At 40.6% G+C, this 24,501-nt stretch overlaps 1 protein-coding gene across 5 annotated transcripts in view; it reads left to right on the top strand.

Moving 5' to 3' along the window:
• LOC133499926 (EGF-like repeat and discoidin I-like domain-containing protein 3) overlaps positions 1-24,501 on the top strand; it is a 142,336-nt gene that overhangs the window by 23,529 nt on the left and 94,306 nt on the right. For 4 of the 5 annotated variants that reach the window (XM_061818360.1, XM_061818357.1, XM_061818359.1 and 1 more), the window contains 2 exons: positions 7,473-7,643; positions 7,764-7,854. In XM_061818360.1, the coding sequence (XP_061674344.1) occupies positions 7,791-7,854 (64 nt within the window). In that variant the 5' untranslated portion in view covers positions 7,473-7,643; positions 7,764-7,790. The remainder of the gene's footprint in view (positions 1-7,472; positions 7,644-7,763; positions 7,855-24,501) is intronic. The other variant, XM_061818358.1, reaches the window with a different exon arrangement.

Here is a 24,501-nt window from a genome sequence, read left to right as displayed (position 1 = left end):
ATGAAGACAGAGATCTTTTCTTGGTATAGCTTTTCTCCACATGAACTGCTGCAGAATCATGTTTCACCGACAGCCATGTTCCATCAGAAGATACTTCAAGTAGCTTCCACCGTTTCACAAGAATGGAGCAAAGTAGTATGCCGATTGGAGACCTATTGCAATAGAACATGAATTAAAGAATCCGTGATAATACAGTCAGTGACTTTTCGATGGGCTGATTCTTTTCTCACAGCCTCCAGTTTACATTTACAAGGAACCGGTTTGGGCTAGTTGGAAGTGAGATTGGAGTCATGTGTTGCCTCTAGTAACTGATAGTCTGGGTTGTCAAGGAGTGGGAGGTGGGTAAAGTCCTAGCAACCTCTCCATGCTCTCACAGTAATAAATCTGTACTATCCCGTGTAGGAGAGTAGCATATTGATCTTTTCACCGAAATTGTGGTCTTTCACAGCCATCAGCTTCTGGAGTATCATAGTGTTTTGAAGCTACATGCATCTTTGGAAAGGAGCTCTCTCGGTGAAGGAATTGCTATAATAACAGTGGCCTTAATTAGTCGGATGTGTTGTGATTGCAGCATGTGCAAAAACAAACGTTACGAGTTGAGAGATGAGCTAGCACCATTAACCAGGAGGTTGCAATCTAAAGAGAAACCAAACTTGGGCCAATGGAAAAAAATAGAAACAACAAAAATGTGAGCTACTATCATATTGGAAATTACTGAAGAAGAGACCCCAAAAAGTTTTCAGATTTCAGTTTTCAAATTCAGTTTTTTGGGGAAATGTCTAATTTTTTCAACAGTTTTGGGGCAATTTTGCATTGCTAAATCTGAGAATGACATCTGTTTCTCATGTTCAAGTCAGGTTTCGGTGCTAGGTTTATGCATCGAATGATATAAACTTTTCTTACCATGAACTGAATGTTAGCCATAGATTAAGGAAAGTATCTGTAAATTGGATGTTAAGTTATCACTGTTGGAAATTTGGGGCATGAGCCTACGTTTATTTAAACCTCTTTGTGACTATATCTGTACATGGAAAAAAAATGTCACCACAGTTCAAATAATTGATCTGGTTGAGAAAAGCTAATGTGATATTTGATTTCAGCGAAAAAAACTAAACAACTCAAAAATTCACAAGATTTTTTTTTTTTTTTGGACCAGCATTATATAGTATGCTTCAAAAATCATGCAAAAGCTCGGAGGTGAAAATGTCATCATGCAGGACATGTTGGCGTAAGATCTTGGCGTAATTCGTTTTATAGTAATAGGTTGTATGTTCTAATGCAGAGAAGACTGGATATAAAAATGTTGCTGGCAAAAGAAACTTGGACAATTTGTTACCTTTTAAAAGATCTCAGATAACAGATTGTGTCAAAGAGAAAGATTTAAGCTCAGATCTTACACCTTTCCAGGTGCAAATGGATCATCATGAAGGCTTCTTCCTTTATCTGTAATTTATGGAGCGTTTCATGTTTCACAAGGTTCATTTCCTCATAATCTAACGAGTCTCACAGAGGCATAAGGAGTAAAAAACACTGAAAACTGTAAAACTGATGAGTTTTAAATGTATAGTGATCACAAGAGCTAATTAAGTTCACCAACCACCATAGGAATGGTTCTGTATGTGTTTTGTGTTTTCATTGACTTTTGTAGATTTTTACTTTTTTTTTTTGCGTTTAAGGGGATGATTTGAAGAAGAGGACAAAAATGTACATTGGAGGTTGTTTTATAATGTGTTTCACTGTGGGTGTGTTTACATTTTCGAGGAGTTCACTTTGTTTATATTTACATTTGTGTGACGTTACACCAAACCATGTCTGACAAGGTGGTGGCAACAGTTTTGCCCTGGAACAGATTAGATAAAATTTGTATCGGGGGAGTTGGGGTGAGGGGAGGAGAGGGAGTGTCTTGGAATAGATTTTTTTTCAGGTTCAACTGTATTTAATACCACTTAAGTTTATGAAGTTAAGTAGTGTAATGTCATCTGAACTGGTACCATGCTGAAAAGTGGAACTTCAAAAGGAAAAAATTGGACGACTCAGCATTTACAGACAATTATTAGAAAGTTTCCAGGGTTAGCGGGGACTACCATATTCATGACTAAGTCACATAGTGGTGGAAATATTTTACGGGTTACATTGGGCATACCAGAGTTGCACACTGCGACTGCAATCTGGAAAATGTTCCAGTCAAATTTGCTGAATGTCTTTGATTCACAAAGAAAACTTTGTATTTAGTGCAATATCCTGAAAGCTTATAAGATGCCTTTCAAAGACAGAAATCCTGCGGGCTATTGGGTAACAGTAGCACTCAGAAGGCAGCAAGATGTTTGCTGATGAAAATGCGAGACACCGACTGGTCTGGGAGGAGCAGAGCAGAGGAGAGGAGAAAGAAATATAGACACTTACAGTGGGTAGCATAACTCCACTATGTGCTGAGGGAGGATGGGAAAATATGATATAATGCAATATTCTCTTTGGAATTTATGCAGTGTCTTTTCTCCACCGGCGTCTAATTTAGTGTTCTTGCCTTCCTTACCACGTCCCACACTCTTCTCTGTCTATCCCACTTTCTTCATCCACCTCTTCTGTTTCCACCCAGCACCTTCCCTCCACCCCACCACAACCTCTACCACCACCAGAAGCTGTAGCAGCAGCACACTTTCCCTTTGCCTTAGGCTTTTGTTAGACTGCCTTTGTGGTGAGTGGAAAGAAAGAGTGAGAGAAACAAGACTCTAGCCCACCAGCCTGATTGGGAAGGACGGGAAACTGGAGACATGGTGGATGAGAGTGAGATTGAGCCGTTATGAAAAATCCCTTCTGGCCCCGTGAGTGGCCGAGGCAAGGAGTGAAAAACAGATTGAATCATAGACAGGAAAAGGGGGGAGAAAGGTCTTATCCCCTTACTGGCTGTTTTGAAGAGGTTAACCTCATTAATTTTGTGGTTATGGAAATGTTGAGGGCATGACATATAATAAAGCCGTGTGCTAATAGTAGATACTCAGTAGGAATGTAAACTCAAGTTCACCGTCACATTTTAATTTTGCAACTATTTCAGCCTCATGGATGCTTACCCAGGCCGCACCGTGGAGCAGCTGTAGAGCGTTGGCTTCACAGTTCTGAGGACCGGGGTTCAAATGACGACCCTGTGGATGTTGCATGTTCTCCTGGTACCTCCGTGGGTTTCCTCTGGGCACTCCGGTTTCCTCCCACATCCCAAAAACACGCATTCATAGGAGACTCTAAATTGCCTTTAGGTGTGATTGTGAGTGCGACTGTTGTCTGGGTTCAGGGTGTCCTCTGCCTTCTGCCCGATGACTGCTGGGATAGGCTCCTGCACTCCCGTGACCCTTGTGAGGATAAGTGGCTCAGAAAATGGATGGATGGATGGATGGATGGATTCTCAACCCCTGTGTGATGAAATGAAGTCTTTGTACCATACATTGGGAGCATTCGTGTAAGGAAGGCTGCCCTGTCCACTTTGAAACTTTACAAGAAATGAAAACATGCCACCTCATCTCAGTGGCTGAAATTTGACAAAAAAAAAAAAGGAGTAAATGAATCAAACATGAGAAGGTCACAGTGTTTTCCAGCCCGTTGGTCATCCTAAACGGGTCCCGGTGGATCTTAATGAGGATGGATGTGAGCTGTGCTGGACTCAGTGGTCTGGAGTTCAGCCTCTCAAAAAAGCATGCGAAGGGCAAAAAAGACGAAAAGTCGAGTTAAAGGAGGGACTGATGTTTCAGATAAATGACCAAGAAGGATTTAATGTGGATAGCTCAGGGACTATAGTCACTGTATAAAGTGGAAGGGGGTTAAGGGTCTTCCTTGTGGCTCATATAGAAGCAAACACCCAATGAGGATAGTTTTATTGCTTGTAGCTTCACCGTCACCAAATGCTGGCGCAAGGTAAACCATACAACCTTAATTCTTGTTTCGGCAAAGAATAGGTGGTCTGAAGCAACACCCCGTCCCCCCATGTTTAGAATATCCTCATTAAATGTTTTTTTCAGTAATATGTTTTTAATAATCCATCTTAGTGAGAGTAACTGAGACCCTGTTTTCTGTACAAGCAAAGGCTGGAGATGTGATGCAGTGCAAGGTATGATTGTAGGAATAGAAAGCGGTATCTCATTAAGGTGATAGGAAACGTAAGTGGCCAACGAGGATGATTTATTAGACTCGACTAAGTGCATAAAGTTAGAGGTCTATATCTGCATTAAACAAAAGGACGCCCGATATCTTTCATGATTCATGAAGAAGAAGTTGCGAACAACTCAAGGTCAGACTGATAACTAAGCGATGCTGGATGATGATGTCCTCTAAAGTCGGAGCCTTGCCCGCTTTCATTTTGTAGGGAAAAAAAAGTCTTAGAATATCTTTTCATGTTAGCATGCCTTTCCAAAAAAACTCAATTGTTGTCTTGCACAGGATGCAAACAGTATGTTTCAATGTATCCACTTTCGTGACACTACAGGGTAATAAAGCAAGTGTCAGGTTGTGTGCGATTTATTAGATCACCGTAGTGTCAGATGTAATACTCTTGGGCGTCTGCAAAATTGTGAGGGTTGGCATATTTGGTAATAGCAAGGATATGACAGTTCACGTAATGACAAAGATGTGATTGTTCAATTAAATGTAATTGCTTCAGCTATCTTTGCATTAGGTATACCTTTGCAGACTTAATCTGTCTTGCATCCTCTTTTGGGCCAATTAAATAATCCAACAGGTAATGAAGGATAATAAATACATAACTCTATGTCTAATTATTATGGTTGATCTAAACTGCAATTACTGTGCCCATTGTGGGTTAATGACCGTGTAAATTTAGAACCGCCAAAGAACGATTGCCAGAATCATTTAACCCATGGTTCTAATAGGTAATGAAGAAACACTTTTGTACAAATGAACATTAGAATGAAATCTTTGCTTTTAGACTTGCATACATTCACTGTTGGACGCGTTTCAAATTACTGGCTGGGATAACGTAGAACATACATCATTCATCTGAGCCCTTCGAAGAGCATCATGTACTTTCTGATTAAATTAGATGAAGTTGTTCCCAAAATATATAGTAATATATTGGTCATGTAAGCAAGAGAAGTCAGAGTCATCTTTCCATTTTCGATGGTGCTTGTCCATATTAGTTATTTTAACATGTACCCTATTCCAGGTCGACACCTATTGACAACCAGCCATTCCATTCACACCTGTGGGCAAGTTATTTTAACTTAATATGCATGTTTTAGGAATGTGGGTCTAGAAAGCAAACAACACGCAGAAAGACAGGTGATCAAAATTGATAATATTCAAATCCCAAACCACAGAGCAGTGAACAGTGGGTCCACTGTGGTGCCCGCAAGGGAACATATTACACTGAAATCATGCTTGTGAACTCCATGTGTATGCTGTCACCGTCCACTCATTCAAGGCAGTTTCATTTTATTTGCATTGTTAACAGCATATATTATTGGGGCCTGGGAAATAGGCAGGTGGGCTGATGTCAAACTGTATCGGCTTCTTTTTTACAAAAAAATTTGACCCAACAGTGGTACGTATGTGGAAAGATAGGTTTTGGGGTCATCTAATCAAACAAGGAAAAGCAGCCCAGAACCACTGAATTGTATTTGTGGTTTATCGCAGGCAATTTAAATAATGGCAGGTGTCTGCTGACTCCTATTAAACATGAGTTTAAAACATCCTCAGTTGAAAGGGGGTGTGTTTTGCTAACACATCTCAGTGTGCTTATTATTACTTACTTTCTCAAAAAGTTTTTTTTTTCTTTCATTGTTTTAGAGGGTATGGTTCACATTAATGGAGAAAATCTTTGTAGTAAGTTCTTTCTTTCTGATTAATCATGTTGTGTGGAGGTTTTGCATCAACTTTATCTGTACTACAACATCTTTTTTTTCATTTCAGGTCAACAGTAGCCACTTGCGCCCTGCCGCTGAAGCACCACGGCACCAATTGTTTACAAACATTATGAAACGGGGCATATATTGTTTGATTCTTGTGCATTTTGCAGCAACATCACTCATTGTAAATAAATCAACATTGATGATTGAGCTAGTAATCCTGCACATTAATGAGGGTGAGGGAGCTTCCTGGGGATGGGGGGGAGGGGGGGGGGGGGGGGGGAATCCAGTAATCCAGTAATCCAGGTTCATCTTGCTTGAACGTGGAACCGCGGGGCATGAAAAGAGTTAAGAGCAAGGCTGAAAAGATTGATTGCTCAGGTTGAGTTTGTATGCCACAACAGAGTTGAGAGTGAAGAAGTCATCTCCCATCATAGAGACATTTACCCCTTCCACATTGATAATGCCCCCTGGGAGCTACGGAGCACCCCGACGTATAGACTGTGCAGACATGCAACCGAATGCCATGCCAATGAGCAGGCAACGCAAGCACCAATATCTCTACATCCATGGAACGCCAGCTCGCTGCGCTCGATGATGTTGTCATGCTACCGTTACACTAAACACTGGAACACTATTTAAATTCAGCCGCTGGCATAGAATTATACAGATGCCGTTCAGCCTGAGCAAACAATAGTGCACACTGGTGATGCAGTATTTATAGTAATATTATATGATTCAAATTGGGTTTAGTGAGGTTCTGAAATACAAGAAAAACAGAATCTGAACCTAAACTGGCATGTTTTGATTGGCTGGAGGCGTGTCTTTATTTCGAACTATCATACTAATAAAGCACATACATTGAATATATAGACATTTTAACCACTTGACAAATATGTTTTGATATGAAAGCATAATTCAACTGTAAGCCAGTTTTACAGGAACAGTACTAAACAATACTAATTGTAACAGACAGAAAATATGCTGGGAGTCGTTCTTGTGAACGAAAGGTTTGAGAACAAAACAACACAACTAAAGTCTAACATTTAGTACATTCAACCCTGTTACCAAAAACGATTTAACCATCGAGAGGAAGAGATAAAAATGTAAGGTCCGAGACTCACCAGAAATGACATCATGCAGCTAATTGTGCTGACCACAAGTCGTCTCTTCCATTTTTCACATTTTTGCAGTTTTCATCTATAATGGAGTGTGTCAAATCAATGCAGCTACCACCCCCCACCCCCCAAAAAAACACATTACTATCAGGTTCTTCTTTTTATAAAGCAAAAGGTATATACTGTAGCTAAGTTTGTTCTTGACCACTAAGCATAGCAACTAACACAACTGTAATGTAATGTTGAACACAAACTCAAACACTAGTGTTGATTTGCAATCTTAACCAAATTAGAGTAACACTTATTAATTAATTACTTTATCAAATACAGCATTCTTTATTGAAACGTAACAGATATATATTTGTGATGTGTTTTTAAAATGTATAGTTTCACATGCCTGATTATCTATGACATACGTCTAAATGTTAATTCACACAAGGGACACAGATGACAATGTTTAAAAAAAAAAAAAAAAAAGACCCAAAAAATGCTTTTATTTTGGTAGGCAGGACCGGAAAAGCATGCCATCCCAACTTGCCTGACTTGACTGTGGTCCTGGCGGCTTGCGAGCGCACTTCTGTCTCCACTCACTGCGGTAGAAGCGGACGAAGCAGGCACCAGGCAACGTCGACCCACTTGTTCCGGCGCGTCTCTCTCCTGCACTTCAGCTGAGGAGGTCTTCATCAAACAGGACATATTTGATCCGCACCATTACTCCGCTTTGGGGTGACCAAGGGACAACTTTTGGTGTTTCTGGCCACGTTTTGAATTTTCTTCTTTTCTATCTTTGACGAAGAAGCCGGGGTCTTCTGGTTGTGAGAGGATGGGACCGCTCCTCCTCTCCATCGCCCTGTGCGTGAGCGCCGCTGTCCCGCAGCATGTGATGGGTGAGTGCGGGGAAAGCCTTCCACTTGACATCGCGTGACGTTGAAAGTAACCACTTGTGTTTTGAGCCTCAGCAGGAGTTGCGCATGCATCCTGTGCGTAAGCCAATAAAGACTGTTTCCTCTCATTATTTTGAATTCAGTTCCCTATTAGCATTTTTTTTTTTTTTTACTCCTCATCAGTTATTTACCTGCCATGGGACTTTAGAATGCACCCTCATCCTGACCTGACTTTGGGGTGCCAATGGATAACAAACAAGCTGATCAGACAGAGACGTCACTTTTAATTCCCCCCTCAAAGTGAATAACCCGAGGGCTAAAAGAGAAGGCTGGTCTGCCCAAATTGAGACCTTCTTAACCTGCTGCCTTTTAGAATGACTGGAGAGCAAGTGCAATACCAACAATTGTTCTTATTCATTATGTGAATGCTGAAAAGCATTCACACATTCTTCACACAAACCCCGTGAATCATTATAATTAAATAGCTCATTTTCTCAGTTCTTCTCCTTCTGGGTGTCCATCAATTTCATTCCAACGTCATCATATCAACCTCATTCAGGATATCCAGACCATTATTTGCCCAATTTCACAAATTCACATTTGGAAAAGAATTCCAAATTTTCCCCACCAAAAACATACATGATTTAGACAAAACAAACAAAAAAAAAAAGTTCCCCATTTTTTCCAGTTCCAACTTCAAGATATTCAGCTTTTTCAGAACATCGTAGTACAATTTGCTCCTCATTCCACGGACGATTGTTGACAGTTTCAAAACATTCCAACTTCAAACTGTTACGTTCATTCAGGACATCTTTTCTTCATCATTTCTATATTCCTCATACTCTTGCAAAACAATTCCAAAAATATTTTGGAATTATGCTTCTTTACCTCCTCCTTCCACATTTCTCACCAATCCACAGCATATGCTAATTCATGACATTTTGGGAACAATTAACTTTCCCTGAATTCCCACATATTCGTAATACAATTTCAAATTCTGACATATACATATTTACTTTCCCCTTTCACATTTCTGGACCAATTAAATGAATTTCAGGTTTGACATACTATTTGAACATTTCAATGTATGCTACAGAATTTCCTTTTGTTACTTTTTTAGCATCACTTGCATTTTTAACAGCGATTGCATTAAGTAGTTCGGTAAACAGTATTCACCTGGTTGTTTGAGCTGGAGATTAAACATCCTCCTCCATCTTTGCCCTCCAGTTGTGCGGTGACGGAACGATGTAAGTGCTTCTCGAGTGTATATTTATCAGGCAGTCAGGGTAAGCCTACCTGTGGGATTTTGGTGTAGAAACAAGCAGTGTAACCCTCCACAGAAGTGGGTCACGACAGCCTCTGTGTCTGCACATTTAGCAACATGAACGCCTCGGGAGTCACACATATCATACAGGCTGAGTTTCGGAGGCTCGCTAAGCCTCTCAGTGTCAGCAGTGTGGTCGACTCCTGTAATGAAGGCAGCGATGTTGATTTAATGCGATACAAATGCAAGCCCAATTATACATAATCGTCCTTGGTCAAATCTGAGCGGAATGCATGTACAGAAGGGAGTCGGAGGTAAAATTGCTTCGACTGTATTTAACTCGTCATGAGAATGTTGTCTTCTAACTTAGAGTTCCAAGCAGAATTCTACCACATGAAACTTGGGCTCATTAGGGATTCTCTCCTTTGACACCCTCTGTTGCACATGCTTCATTCTTTGCTTGAGGTGTCAAGCGTCCTCTGAGACAGACGCTAGCAAACACCCGGTGGAGGATATCATCGAGTGTCTCTGTCCACGAGAACAAATTGATGACGTGCAAGCGTTTGCCTTCAGGTAAAACAGACTGCATTGTTTCAAGGGTGCATCGCAATACATCTCCTTCCCTGCTCGGTTACTGGTGCTGAGTCGCACCCATTGTTTGGCATCCCGGCTGTCCAGCTGCACTAAGCGGCGCATGACTACACCCATGGGCCCTCGGTCCACAAATGCAAATATGCTTTTGTGCTTGTTTTAGAAAGGCAGTTTTAATTTATATCAGACATCTTTTTCTCTCCTTTTATAATGGCTGTGAATTAGAGTCTCCTCGCCAAATGGACGGCCATCTGGCGAGGCAATGTTGTGGTTGTTTGTTGCTGGTGAGTCATGACAAGTATTGTACTGTTGGTCACTTTCCGTGTTGCTTCAGCATCTATCATCCGAATATAAACTTGTTAAACACAATGGAATTTTGTTTTGGGATGATTACAGTTTTAGATGGACAAAATCAGTGCCAGCTCGTGCGGCCTTTTTTTTCAAATTGGAGAAACAGGCACAACTATAGACTTTGCACCAGACTTCTATGGCAAGCAGCACCACACAGAATCCATTCACCCATATTATAGCCAGTCTACACAATTAAGGGCAGCTGACAAAATACTGTAAATAAGAATTTGGAGAACATTATAATGTGAAAGGATCATATTTATTTAATTGCTCCTAGGGCAGCATGGGCTGGTATCAGATTCTGATGGTTTAATAACCGTGAGTAAAAATATTACAGGTATCATGGTATCGCAATTAAATCTCTCAAATCCATTATTTTGGAATGTTTGGTTAAATAACTTTACCCAGTTGAACACTCTTTGCAGAATATAAAAAGAAAAGTGCATTAAGCAATTGAAATGTATTAGAGCAAAAGTATGTTTTTTGCAGAAACTCAGTTATTACTCAGTTTTTCTTTTCAGAAGCAAGATGATGTTAGCCAACCTTTTAAGCCTCTGTAGCGATCCTATGGTATTTATTCCACCAATTCTAGACATGAAAACTCATGGGTGGTTGCAATTGTTCATTTTGTGACTGGGTTATGCAGGGTAAGGTGTTGTGTCACTTTGCACTTTCAACTCCGGGGGGCTCTTTCATACCGCTGATGGAAAGGTTTAGTTTTTTAAAACTGTGACCTTTTTAAAACCTTGGAACCAGTAAGTCTTGGAACTTCCCTACCTAGTCCTTGGCTATACTTGAATTTACCATCATCAAGAAAATAAAGCTGGCCGATGGCTTTAATGGCTGCTGGTGATAGCAATATTTTGCAAAGCTCATTATATTCAAGCCCGTGAAGGTTAAAGTTTAAGCACAGGTGACTTTGGGCAAGAATGGCTTGTGGCCGACCTCTCCAGTGTCCTTCACTCCGCTTTTAAATGTCATGGTCTTCAATCAGTTGAGAGTCATGCCACTGTCAAGATCCCCTGCCATGACAATCGAAAGGAGTCACTCAGTCATTGGAGAGAGAACAAGTTGCGCTTATTGGCTGATCAGAATTTATGAGTCAATTTTCATAACTCCCTTTCTCATCAGTGGTCAGCGCCTTCCCTTTTGCTCGCGGAAGTTGATTCCCGGTAGGAATTCATGGAGATTTTATTTGTCTATGGTGCTGACATGTTGATGCATACAGTGCTATTTGTCTCTGTTGTCCTGGCCACATTTCAAGCTTGACTGATTAGAAGGACGGTAGGGGGACACTTTTGGAGGCTGCAATGACACATTCTGAGGAGGAGCTTATCAACAAACTTTAATAACCCCTGAGAGCAGGATGGCTGAAATTAAGGGTCGACGCAGCATTAGTGTTACAGAATTGCTGGAATTTTCAAATTCGGAAACTTTCTCTGGCAATGGAAATGAATTCTTTGGATTAAACCAGGATTCTACAAAACTGAATGGTGTTTCTAAATAGGGAACTTCAATGTAGGCAGGGAAAATATATTTTCATATTTTCCTGTCCAAAACAAACAGATTACAGAGGAGTTTTTGTGTTGCTAACCATAATTTAAGGTATCAACAAGCTTCAGTCAGGTAGCGACTGGAGTAAAATGTACTGGAAGGAATATTTCCAAATTTCCCCAATTTAAATATAAGGGATCTCATCTAATGTGCATCCTGTGTCTCAGTCGCATTCAAATTAGCAGGGACGCATAAAGTACGCTCAACCCCCGTTTCGGATACATAGCTTAGTACTCTGGTGTGGTGTTGGAAATCTGGTGTATAATTATTATTTTTTATCTGGACAAGACAGGAATTTAGAGTGTGACTAATATGGTTCCATATCTGGCCAAATTTAAAAAAAAAATAACATCGTCACAAGAAACAAACAAAAAAAAAAAAAATCTGTGACATGCAAGTAGACACACGATGTGTTTCATCATCGTGGTCTAGAAATCAATCAGAGGTAGTTAAGAGGGGAGGTCCTCCGTCTAATTGGCCGTATGTGTTTGTTTGTTTGTGCGTGTGTGTGACTGCGTGTGTGTGACCGTGCATGCACATGACATTCAAATGCAAGCAGTAGTGTACATGAAACTAAGTTTTTTGACGCCTCACTTTGTCCTTAAGTTTCTACAGATCACATGAGATAAAATAATTTAATTTTTAACACTTAAAGTTAAAATCACACTAAACGGAAAGTAATGCAGCTGTCGCTTTCGGCTTATTCTTTTGTCCTAATTCCCCTCTTAATTGCGTTTTTATTAGTCCAATATATGCTACAATGATTATAGAGTCATGATTATGTTTTGCAATTAAACAGTGTGTTGAATTATGCATGGTGTCCAATTGAACAGGATGTTGAATTATATTTATCCCATTAGATAAGATACAGAAATAACTGTCCCACAGTAATATTTTGACATTATTATAAAAAGATGAAAATTCCCAGAAATTATTTGGGAAGTGAATGTCCACAGGTTGGCGGCTCTTCTGTAACAGCCATGAATGCATTTTTTAATAATTGGCATTGCAATTTCTTTTGGTTTTCAGATTTCAGGGTTGGGTTATACGTTTTTGTTTTTCCGTTTTGACCAACAATTTTCATTGTGGTGCTTCACTAGTTAGTTCTTTTCATACATCTCTTATTAGTGAAGTATTCGTAATGTTTGGGTGTGTTCTGCATGTCAGAAAACAGAGTTTTAGGTTGATTGGTTTTTCAGATTAATTTGCACGGAAATGCTATAATTAGTCTTCAAATAACATTTGTGTGTCAGTGTTTGCAATAGTCACAGAACCAAATGTATCACTTGGGCTCACAAAATCATGTTAATCACAATCAGAAGTAACCCGCGGTAGAGTAACATTCTGGAAAACTGCATCATTGGTACCATTCAGCACAAACAAATCTGTATGCTGCTTTAGCACATGTAGCAATGAAGGACAATTTGTGTATGAAAATAGACAGACTTCTCCCACTTTTCTGAATAAAATGGTTAGCGGATCATATCTGAGGTGAATTGGCCCAATTTCTGTCCATAATGCAGTAACAGGCACTGAACGCAGTTCAAGGTCATTCCTTTTCATTTTCGCACAGTGATCATGTACATGTCTCTCTAGTAATGTGGATAAAAAGCACGAGATATGTATTTGGGTTTTCAATTGATACAGGATCAAGTACATATTTTCTGCTACCCACACAGCTGCTATTTGGCTTGGTTTCGTGAATTCATCCACAACTGGATGATTTCATTCCACCGCAGTAAGCCCTTTGCATGAAGACATACTGTACACGTTTTAATGAAGTGCTTCACAACCGGCATGCCGTGACAAACTATTGTGCTGTGAGACAAATTATCCAATCTCACATTATTTCTCTGAAAATGATAATTTATGAAAAATGTCATTGTTTCTATATCTCTGCCTGCAACAAGTGTTTTAGTGACAGGCAAAACCATGAAGACTCTTCAGTTAGATGGGAGAAGGTACAATAAACTCGTGTATCCACATATTAAAATGCCATACAATGGAATTAGTCATGGCTTCCTGGGAGTGTACCATCTTTGTGTGCAATTAAACGGCATCAGTTTTCATTCTTCTTCTTCTTTTCCTTTCGACTTGTCCCGTTAGGGGTCGCCACAGCGTGTCATCTTTTGCCATCTTAGCCTATCTCCTGCATCTTCCTCTCTAACCCCAACTGCCCTCATGTCTTCCCTCACCACATCCATAAACCTTCTCTTTGGTCTTCCTCTCGCTCTTTTGCCTGGGAGCTCCATCCTCAGCATCCTTCTACCAATATACTCACTCTCTCGCCTCTGAACATGTCCAAACCATCGAAGTCTGCTCTCTCGAATCTTGTCTCCAAAACATCCAGCTTTGGCCGTCCCTCGAATGAGCTCATTTCTAATCCTATCCAACCTGGTCACTCCGAGCGAGAACCTCAACATCTTCATTTCTGCCACCTCCAGTTCAGCTTCCTGTTGTTTCTTCAGTGCCACCGTCTCTAATCCGTACATCATGGCCGGCCTCACCACTGTTTTGTAAACTTTGCCCTTCATCCTAGCAGACACTCTTCTGTCACATAACACACCAGACACCTTTCGCCAGCTGTTCCAACCTGCTTGGACCCGTTTCTTCACTTCCTGACCACACTCTCCATTGCTCTGTATTGTTGACCCCAAGTATTTGAAGTAGTCTACCCTCGCTATCTCTTCTCCCTGTAGCCTCACTCTTCCCCCTCCACTTTTCTCATTCACGCACATATATTCTGTTTTACTTCGGCTAATCTTCATTCCTCTCCTTTCCAGTGCATGTCTCCATTTTTGTAATTGTTCCTCTGCATGCTCCCTGCTTTCATATGACAATATCATCTGCGAACATCATGGTCCAAGGGGATTCCAGTCTAACCTCATCTGTCAGCCTATCCATTACCACTGCAAACAGGAAGGGGCTCAGAGCTGATCCCTGATGCAGTCCCACCTCCACCTTAAATTCCTCTGTCACACCTAAGGCACACCTCACCATTGTTCTGCTGCCGTCATACATGTCCTGTACTATTTTAACATACTTCTCTGCATCACCAGACTTACGCATGGAGTACCACAGTTCCTCTCTTGGTACTCTGTCATAGGCTTTCTCTAGATCCACAAAGACACAATGTAGCTCCTTCTGACCTTCTCTCTACTTTTCCACGAGCATCCTCAAGGCAAATAATGCATCTGTGGTACTCTTTCTAGGGATGAAACCATACTGTTGCTCGCAGATACTTACTTCTGTCCTGAGTCTAGCCTCCACAACTCTTTCCCATAAATTCATTGGCTCATCAACTTTATTCCTCTATAGTTCCCACAGCTCTGAACATCCCCTTTGTTCTTAAAAATGGGAACTAGAACACTTTTCCTCCATTCTTCAGGCATCTTTTCGCCCGCTAGTATTCTGTTGAATAAGTTGGTCAAAAACTCCACAGCCATTTCTCCAAATTGCTTCCATACCTCTACCGGTATGTCATCAGGACCAACTGCCTTTCCATTTTTCATCCTTTGTAGTGCCTTTCTGACTTCACCCTTAGTAATCATTGCCACTTCCTGGTCCTTCACACTTGCCTCTTCAACTCTTCCTTCTCTCTCATTTTCTTCATTCATCAACTTCTCAAAGTATTCTTTCCATCTATTTAGCACACTACTGGCACCAGTCAACACATTTCCATCTCTATCCTTAATCACCCTTACCTGCTGCACATCCTTCCCATCTCTATCCCTCTGTCTGGCCAACCTGTAGAGATCCTTTTCTCCTTCTTTCGTGTCCAACCTGGTGTACATGTCTTCATATGCCTCTTGTTTAGCCTTTGCCACCTCTACCTTTGCCCTACGTCGCATATCGATGTACTCCTTTCGCCTCTCCTCAGTCTTCTCAGTATCCCACTTCTTCTTCGCTAATCTCTTTCCTTGTATGACTCCCTGTATTTTGGGGTTCCACCACCAAGTCTCCTTCTCCCCTTTCCTCCCAAAAGACACACCAAATGCTCTCCTGCCTGTCTCTCTGATTACCTTGGCTGTCGTAGTCCAGTCTTCCGGGAGCTTCTGCTGTCCATCGAGAGCCTGTCTCACCTCTTTCCGAAAGGCCGCACAACATTCTTCCTTTCTCAGCTTCCACCACATGGTTCTCTGCTCTACCTTTGTCTTCTTAATCTTCCTACCCACCACCAGAGTCATCCTACACACTACCATCCTATGCTGTCGAGCTACACTCTCCCCTACCACTACTTTACAGTCAGTAACCTTCAGATTACATCATCTGTACAAAATATAATCCACCTGCGTGCTTCTACCTCCGCTCTTGTAGATCACTATATGTTCCTCCCTCTTCTGGAAATAAGTGTTCACTACAGCCATCTCTATCCTTTTTGCAAAGTCCACCACCATCTGTCCCTCAAAGTTCCTTTCCTGGATGCCGTACTTACCCATCACTTCTTCATCGCCCCTGTTTCCTTTACCAATAAGTCCATTACAATCTGCACCAATCACAACTCTCTCCCTATCTGGGATGCTCAGAACTACTTCATCTAGTTCCTTCCAGAATTTCTCTTTCAACTCTAAGTCACATCCTACCTGTGGGGCATAGCCGCTAACCACATTATACATAACACCCTCAATTTCAAATTTTAGTCTCATCACTCGATCTGATACTCTTTTCACCTCCAAGACATTCTTAGCCAGCTCTTCCTTTAAAATAACCCCTACTCCATTTCTCTTCCCATCTACTCCGTGGTAGAATAATTTAAACCCTGCTCCTAAACTTCTAGCCTTACTACCATTCCACCTGCTGTCTTGGATGCACAGAATATCAACCTTTCTCCTAATCATCATGTCAACCAACTCCTGAGCTTTTCCTGTCATAGTCACAACATTCAAAGTCCCTACACTCAGTTGTAGGCTCTGTGCATTCCTCTTTTTCTTCTGACGATGGCTCCAGTTTCCTCCTCTTCTTTGTCTTCGACCCACAGTAGCTGAATTTCCACCGACGCCCTGCAGGTTAGCAGTGCCGGGTGCGGGCGTTGTTAACCCGGGCCACGACCGATCCGGTATGGGATTCTTTAGATGAACGCTCATATTTGTTTGGCACAGTTTTTACGCCGGATGCCCTTCCTGACGCAACCTTCTGCATTTATCCGGGCTTGGGACCGGCCTACAGATTGCACTAGTTTGTGCCCCCCATAGGGCTGCATTTAAATGGCATCAGTTTTCATACAAAGTAAATATTTGAGTAACTTTAGAAAAATTTCCAAATGTAAATTGATTGCCGTGGCCACACAAAGGTTGCGAAACACTTATCATTCCATCCAAAAAGACCTTGCACTTCCAATCTGAAGTCAATCAGTGCAAAACTGGAAAAGTTTCTTGTTTGCATGTTAACTGAGTTTCTCACTGGCATTCCAGCTGAGACCATTTTTTGTGTAAATATATTCCACGAAATCAAATTAATGCAGTGAGATGGACAGAGGCGGCAAAACAACTTGTAGATATGGGGAGGCAATGTGCTCTCAGTGGGGTGGGGCGGGGGGATATATATACACACACACACACCATTGGTCGCACACTGCATTAACCCTTATAAAACCAACACGATGGCAGCCACTCTTAGACAGCCGCCACCCCCACACGCATGCACGCCCACAAACAGTATTGTAATGATGAGTCGTAGAGAACTTTAGTTATGAATAGGCAATAGGAAGAAATGACCAGTAGATAGCACCAGTGAGTAGCATCAGGCTGGACATTATTAAACACTCTTCACTCACTGTACACACAACAAAACTTATAGTTAAAGAAAGATAATAAAATGAACAAGGTGGATGAAAGACTATTCCTAAAAACGCACACAATGGACTTTATATCATGGGACAGGTAATTAGGGGGTATTACTTCCAACCGGTTGCCCGTTAACGTCCACATCCCAGTTCTGAGGTTGCGGCACTTCCCGTCTTGAGTCACATGTTTTACAGATACTCCGATTTCCTCCCACATTCCAAAAGATGCAGGGTAAGTTATTTGAAGACAACATTTTCCTTCTGTGTGAATGGTTGTTGTTTTTTATATATTTGGTCTGTGATTTCCTGGCAATCAGTTCAGGGTGTACTGTACTATCGTGAGGAGGGATCGGCTCCAGCATACCCACAAACCTCGTGAGGATAAGCGGTAGAGAGAATAGAATGGGGAAAAAACAAACAACCTCAGTCATGAGCCATCTTGGGATCCCATCAACATTTCCAATGCTTCCGTCGACAATATTTTATTAATATATCATGAAACAAGCATTCCACCGCAGGAATTGGGTAAATTAAACACGTGGCTTGGCTTTAAAAGAGTTCAAGTGTCATGTGGGCGTCCACGGTGTTACTGACAGTTGGCCAGTCTGAATGGCTACTAGCTAGAACAAGAAGAAAAATTCATTAGCTCGTGAATCAAGCTAAACATTGGTTTGTACTTGGATTTGTTCCTGCCTGTATTATGAGTAGGGTTGGGATTCTGGTGCCTTATTTTGATTCCGCTTCCAAATGATTCTCGATTGAGATTCTTTTAGGGGGAGTCAAAAAAGATTCCCTGGTTAAAATGAAAGTTGTACAAATTATGACGATACATTTTCTGAGCAGCCTACAGCATACACTACAATTAATATTTTACCTGGGTTTCTTAAAAAAACGTAGTGATTTCAAAGCTATGTGTGTGGAACTAACCTGTTGACTTCATATTTACTAATTATTATTTCAGCTTAAAGTTAAATATAGCATTTTTAAAGTCATTATTTGGAACTGTCTGATCATGTCACATGGTTTATATGTACAAATTTTAACTAAACTTTCTGTTTTAAGCTTGTGGCTTTTTATTTCAAAGGGTACACACCGGAACTCAGCATTTGGTATGAAAAATACCTTCATACGGCACCGGTATGATAAACAATGTTCACTGTATTGCAAGTGTTGCAACTTGTAGCACTTTATGATAATGGAGTGTTGTTTTTGCTAAATGCCGATTGAAGCTTATTCTTCTGTGAGCTTTCATTTTGCTTGCGTGACGTCACACTATGCCCAGGTAGCACCACCAAGTGCAATAAATGGGTGTAAAAACACTCATGATAAATCTAGCAAAAGGGACATCAAAGCCAGCCCAAAAAGGGGGCAAGGTGCCCCTCTGTTCCACTGCCACCGGTGAAGTAGGAAACTGTCATGGATGGCTGATCTCAAAAATAGACTCTCGACAAAAGGTCCCCAAAAAATTTTATTCAACAGCATGCAAGGTCACGAAGTACTAAGCCAAAGAGATGCACAACCAGAGAATATCAAAAAATGAATAACACAGGTAGACAACGACAAAAGGTCCGTGCATCAAAAAAATAGACTTGTAGTGTAAACTAAGATGAGAGAGCACAAATGTCAGCGGTGACCAAGCGTCAGAAACGAGTTAATATTTCAATGACTGCCCACTGTCATGGTGGTACCTAAAATGGCAGCTGATAACAATTTGCGACAGGTGCCTCACTGACGTCAACGTCCACCATCGCTCATCCAGACACAAGGAAAAACAATTGAAAAACAGAGCCATGACAAAAACGATCTGTTCATGTCTGTTTTTACTTTATACTTTCAAATTAGTAAGGGAATAATCAATTGAAACGGCACAATTTGAATGCATAATTTTTCCCCTTTAATGTGGGTCAGATGATCCTTTGAGTTTGCTTCAGCAGGATTGTGAGAATGTGACTGCTCAAAATGCGCAGAGATTTCAACTGAATAAATACAGTATGTCTGGATTTACAGTATTACAGTGTTTGTGCAATAGTGTATAGTGCGCAAGATGTTTTCTTTTCCTCATGGTTCAGCACTCTATCGTTTCAGCGAGGTATCATCTTTAGGCATCATCACACATCCCTGTCATTCTCAGCCATCGGTGCCTCTAAAGAAGATCAATAACAACAGAATGGCTTTGGTTATCGTGTGAAAGTGTGGCAGCCTGTTAATCTGGGCACAAGTTCTGGTGCTGTGATAAATAACGCACGGATGGACTTTTTGTTGAGTGAGCTTCACACTTTAGGAAGAGACGTATTTCTGGGTTGGTGTGATTATGTTGGTATATGTTTAATAATGTCTTGGACTAAAGTGTTCTGCACCCGTTGGTATTGCTCACTGTTGTTTTACCAAATAATCTTTGTTCTATGGTTCAAACGAGATGAGAGCCGTCAAGAGGAGCCAGGGAGGTGGTTCGGGCATTTGTTTAGGATGCCTCTGAACACCTCCCTTTTTAGGTGGTTTGGGTACATTGCACTGAAAGGACACCCCTGGGATGATCCAGTATACGCTGGAGAAAGTATGTCTTCCAGCTGGCCTGGGAATGGCTCACAATCTTTCTGGAAGAATTGGATGAAGTGGCTGGGAAGAGGGAAGTCTGTGCTTCCCTGCTAAAGATGCAATGTGTCCCGAAAAAAGGTCCCTTTTTGATCATGCTGCACTTCGCTTATAATACATCATCTGGAGTGCCAACAACAAGTCTTGAATTATGAGCAAGCGCTAAGTTGGAGGAACAGAATTTCAACTGAGAAGTCACCTCAATCATTGGAAAAAGACTCAATTATGTTTTACAGAAGGGTTATTTGGGATAATGGCATAAAGGAGATGTTCATTGCAGTTTGACGTGCAATTTATGAAGTCAGAATATCTTCAGCACGGATGTTACAGATTGACATTGGAAGGGAGCTTGGAAAGTCAATTAAATGAAAGACAACTCCTCATATTCAAGCTTGAAATAAAAGAATCATTGTGTCCACTGAGTTATCACACTCCCATTATCACATAAAGACCAAGGGTTCCAACAAGATATGGGAATTATTAAATGCATGTATAAAGGTAGCGGTGGTGGGGATAAAAGGACTAAAGGGAGTATCATATGGTAACTGTCGCGCTATTAAATTAAACACACATCGTAGTGGAGTGAGGTGAGGGCAGGACTTCCTCAAGCCTGCCGAACTCTCCACTAACCTTTCAAATATATATCTATATTTTTTTTTTAATGAATGTGGTTGGCACGGTCGGGCAGCTCTTGAGCGTTGTCCTCACAGTTCTGAGGACCGGGGTTCAATACCAGCCCCACCTGTGTGGAGTTTGCATTTTCTCTTCGTGCCTGCATGGGTTTTGTTCGGGTACTCCGGTTTCCTCCCACATCCCAAAAACATGCATTAATTGGACACTAAATTACTGCAAGTTGTGATTGCGACTGCGACTGTTGTCTGTCTCGATGTGCCCTGCGATCGGCTGGCGACCAATTCAGGGTGTACCCGGCCTCCTGCCCGATGACAGCTGGGATAGGCTGCAGCACTCCTATGACCCTCATGAGGATAGGTGACTTGGAAAATGAATGAATGAACAAAGTGTTTTCAAACCTATCTGTGCGGCCCAGTACCAGATGGGCTGCGGCCGACGCCCCTATGGATAAGGCCTAAAGCTTTAGCTCATCGGTCTTTTTCCTTAGACGTGGTCTGAGAAGGCATTTAGATCAACTTTCTGCCACAAATTGTCACTCTTCCAGGTGCATACCCAAGGACAGTGCCTCTGCTGTACAAATCAGGATAAAAGAGCAATTTTGCCCCACCACATGTACGATGTCTTTGAACTTAGAGCCCGAAATATTATCAGAATTTAAGATAACATACAAATGCTTCTGAAAACTTTACCTTCACGATATAAACTAACTTTGAATGAAGTCTTTGTCATTCACATGTATAGTCAGCAAAGAAATGCAGGGTGTTTTTTTTTTTACCCCTTTTACTTTAACATACTGCAACAGAGCACATCAGACAATTACAGCAATATGTGATAATAAAAGCTCACACTGTATACTGAATATGAGGCATGAAACCTAACTTTTTTATGAAAACACACCTACAAAGATATTCAAAATCAGCATGAATAATGTAGATTTTAATAAGTTGTGACGTTCACATCCTCTACCCCTGACAACTACTCTTAATAAATCGGTTTCATGTAAAGCTTTTCTTGATACTGTATGGAAAGACAAATAATTTGCAACTAAAAGTACGAAAATGTTTCTTCTTAATGCCTCAGTGAATACAGATAATTCTGTTTCAGAAGTAAAAACGGGTTGTTCCTCTTTCGGCTCTGTGTCAAGGTGCGATTTGTGAACAAAGTACGTAATCATCATCAGGTAGACACTTTAAAGATTGTCAGATGACTACAGATTGCACTTCCTTTGGTTCTGAATGTGGACCTGGGATTCAGTTACTACTCGGTGCTTGGCCAATCTATTGTGATTAAAAACAGGGCCATCCCAAAATTCTGGAATGTATGAAACCCTTTGTTTTATCATCTTTTGCAGAAAGCTGTGATGTAGCATTGTTTATAACGTACAATATATGGATGAATTGATATCAAAAGATCAAACCTAACAATGTCCATTATTATTATTAATATGGATCCTTCATATATCCTCCTCACCCCTTGACAGTGAAACACATCAAAATCATGAAAGAGCCGGCCTAATTTTACATTATTCATCATGTTGAACATATTTTTCATCTTCCCACCCAGCTGGTCTGAGAGTACGAATTATTTACCACTGTTTGAGGAGTGTAAAATAATTTCCATAATGAACCTGCTGCATCTAGGATACTGCAGACACTGGCAGAACCACACCAAAGGACATGATAAATGCCTTACTAGTTAATCTTGTATCACACTTTGAAACTCTGAAGTTTCTCACAAGTTTATTGAGCAGCAGAACTTTCAAAAGGTTTAACGCACAGAAAATAATGGGAAGAAACTCCTTTCTCCTCCATGCCCTCCTTTTCAAAAAAATATGGTGGGTAAAATAATGTGTTCTCATGGGAAGTTTGAAGATTTGTGCGGTGTAATTAATACGTCTTGAGTTTATTTTGGTGTGAGTTGAAAAAGTACTGTGCTGTGAAAATCAATGGCCAACTTTTGTGGCAAATTGCCAATATGGTCTTCAGAGCAGCATTTTAGCTACATGTTATGTATTGAAATGAGCTGTTGCTCTGACAGAGCTCGTACAAGCACATTGATTTTGCAGAAAGAAAGAGCAGTTATGAAAGCATAACAGTGACGATGAAAATCGCAGCTCGCTGTTCAAGCAAACACAGTTCCCAACAGTTTTCTGCCTTTGCTGGATTTTCAGTAAAAAGCATCAGCAAGATTTTATGTTATGGTTGTTACTGTATGTGTCTATTTTGAGGTACCTCTGCATTGCTAGTTGTCATACATGTACTTGACACACTTGAACGCTCTCTTTGCATTTTATATCCATGGATGGTTCAGTCACGTTGTCCATTGATGTGACAAAATGTCCCTTTTCTTCTCACACTGATCCACATGGGAAAGATAACAACATGCCAAGAGGCCAATGTCGTCCCATAAACATTTCCTGATGTACTCAAACAATTGCCATGAAAAGAAGCATTTAGTTTAATTTGTTACACAACTTTTTCATGTTCAGTAACACAAAGCAAATAAGTTCAACTTCAGGGCACCAAAGTGTTTCTTTTTGTTCTACTAACAATACAGTTTTGGAGCTGGTAAACCAGAAAACATGGTAAAGGCCAACATTTACATTTTTTCATTGTTGACTACCATGTGAATTTGCGATATTTTTTCCAATTACGTCTTTCTTGTTTTTCCTCTATATCTGGTCATATGTAGCAGCACTTCCATGCCAGCCTCTTTAAACTTCTTCTGGGAAACTACAGTGCGTGTGGGAGATCTTGTTTAGTAGAAAGGTACAAACGATGGGAGGTGTCCAAGTTTGTAATAAGACTAAAAAGGCTCTCCTGGCTCGAGAGCAAACTAGGGCATCGGTAATGAGCTTGGGGGGATGGAGGGTGGGGGGCTTGGCTATAGAGAGACGTGTTGTGAACCTGAACATTGCCACAAGATGGAACTTCAACTGTATGCTTTTCAGAGAGCGTGAGAAGAAACTATCAATCGGAATGGGTTTAGCAATGGACTATTATTAATGGATTATTATTATTATTATTTTTATTATGGATTATTGAACCATCTATTTAAAAAAAAAATGCTTGTCCTCAATATGGTCTCAGGGAGCTGGAGCCTATTCTTGAGTTTGGAGCAGTCAGCAGTTAACCTCTGTCAATAGATTTTGCCAAAATAGTAAATTTTGCAAATTTACCACTCATGCAGATTTTTGTCAGCATGCGATTTACAAAGTGCCACAATTTTGACTCAATTTGTGATATATTTTTAGTGGCAATATTTTTCCTGTGAGAGATACAGTAGAAACTCGGTGATATTGTTCTCAACTGTTCTCAAAACTCTCATCTGAGACATCAGTCATCATGTTAGTGTATACCCCTTTTCCTACTTAAGTACAGTATTTTTTGGTGTCCAATTCCCCCCCACCCGCAAAAGAAAAAAACCCATCAAAAGTCAATTAAATGCATTTTATACATACATACTATCAGCAAATTTAGAAAAAAATATTTAACTTTGTAACATACCCTGTTACCTAGGGATTGTAAAAAAGGTGTACATTCATTATGATATACCTACTTTCTAATGTTAAAAATATATATACTGTATTTAAATACATTTTCACCTCAGAAATCCTTTCCTATTTTCTCCTGGTTGTAAAAAAATGTTGGGAATTTTACAGAATCATCTCCTTTGGAGATGTATCCCAGCAAGTACAGTAGACAGTATGTGGTTGTTTCATAGCTTGGTGTTGCAAAAGCAATGCTGGTGGAATAGTTCAAATAAATATTTCTTCCACAGAGTACTTAGTGTTTATGCAGGACTTAAAGAGAAGAATACCCCAGGCTTGGGTTGAAAGATTCTAGTTCTTTGAAAGCTTTGATTTGTGGCTTTCGTGGCAACA

This window comes from Syngnathoides biaculeatus, chromosome 4 (assembly GCF_019802595.1).
Source record: "Syngnathoides biaculeatus isolate LvHL_M chromosome 4, ASM1980259v1, whole genome shotgun sequence".
NCBI lineage: Eukaryota > Metazoa > Chordata > Actinopteri > Syngnathiformes > Syngnathidae > Syngnathoides > Syngnathoides biaculeatus.
The sequence above is the reverse complement of the archived record's forward strand: the minus strand, read 5'-3'. Positions and strand labels throughout refer to the sequence as shown.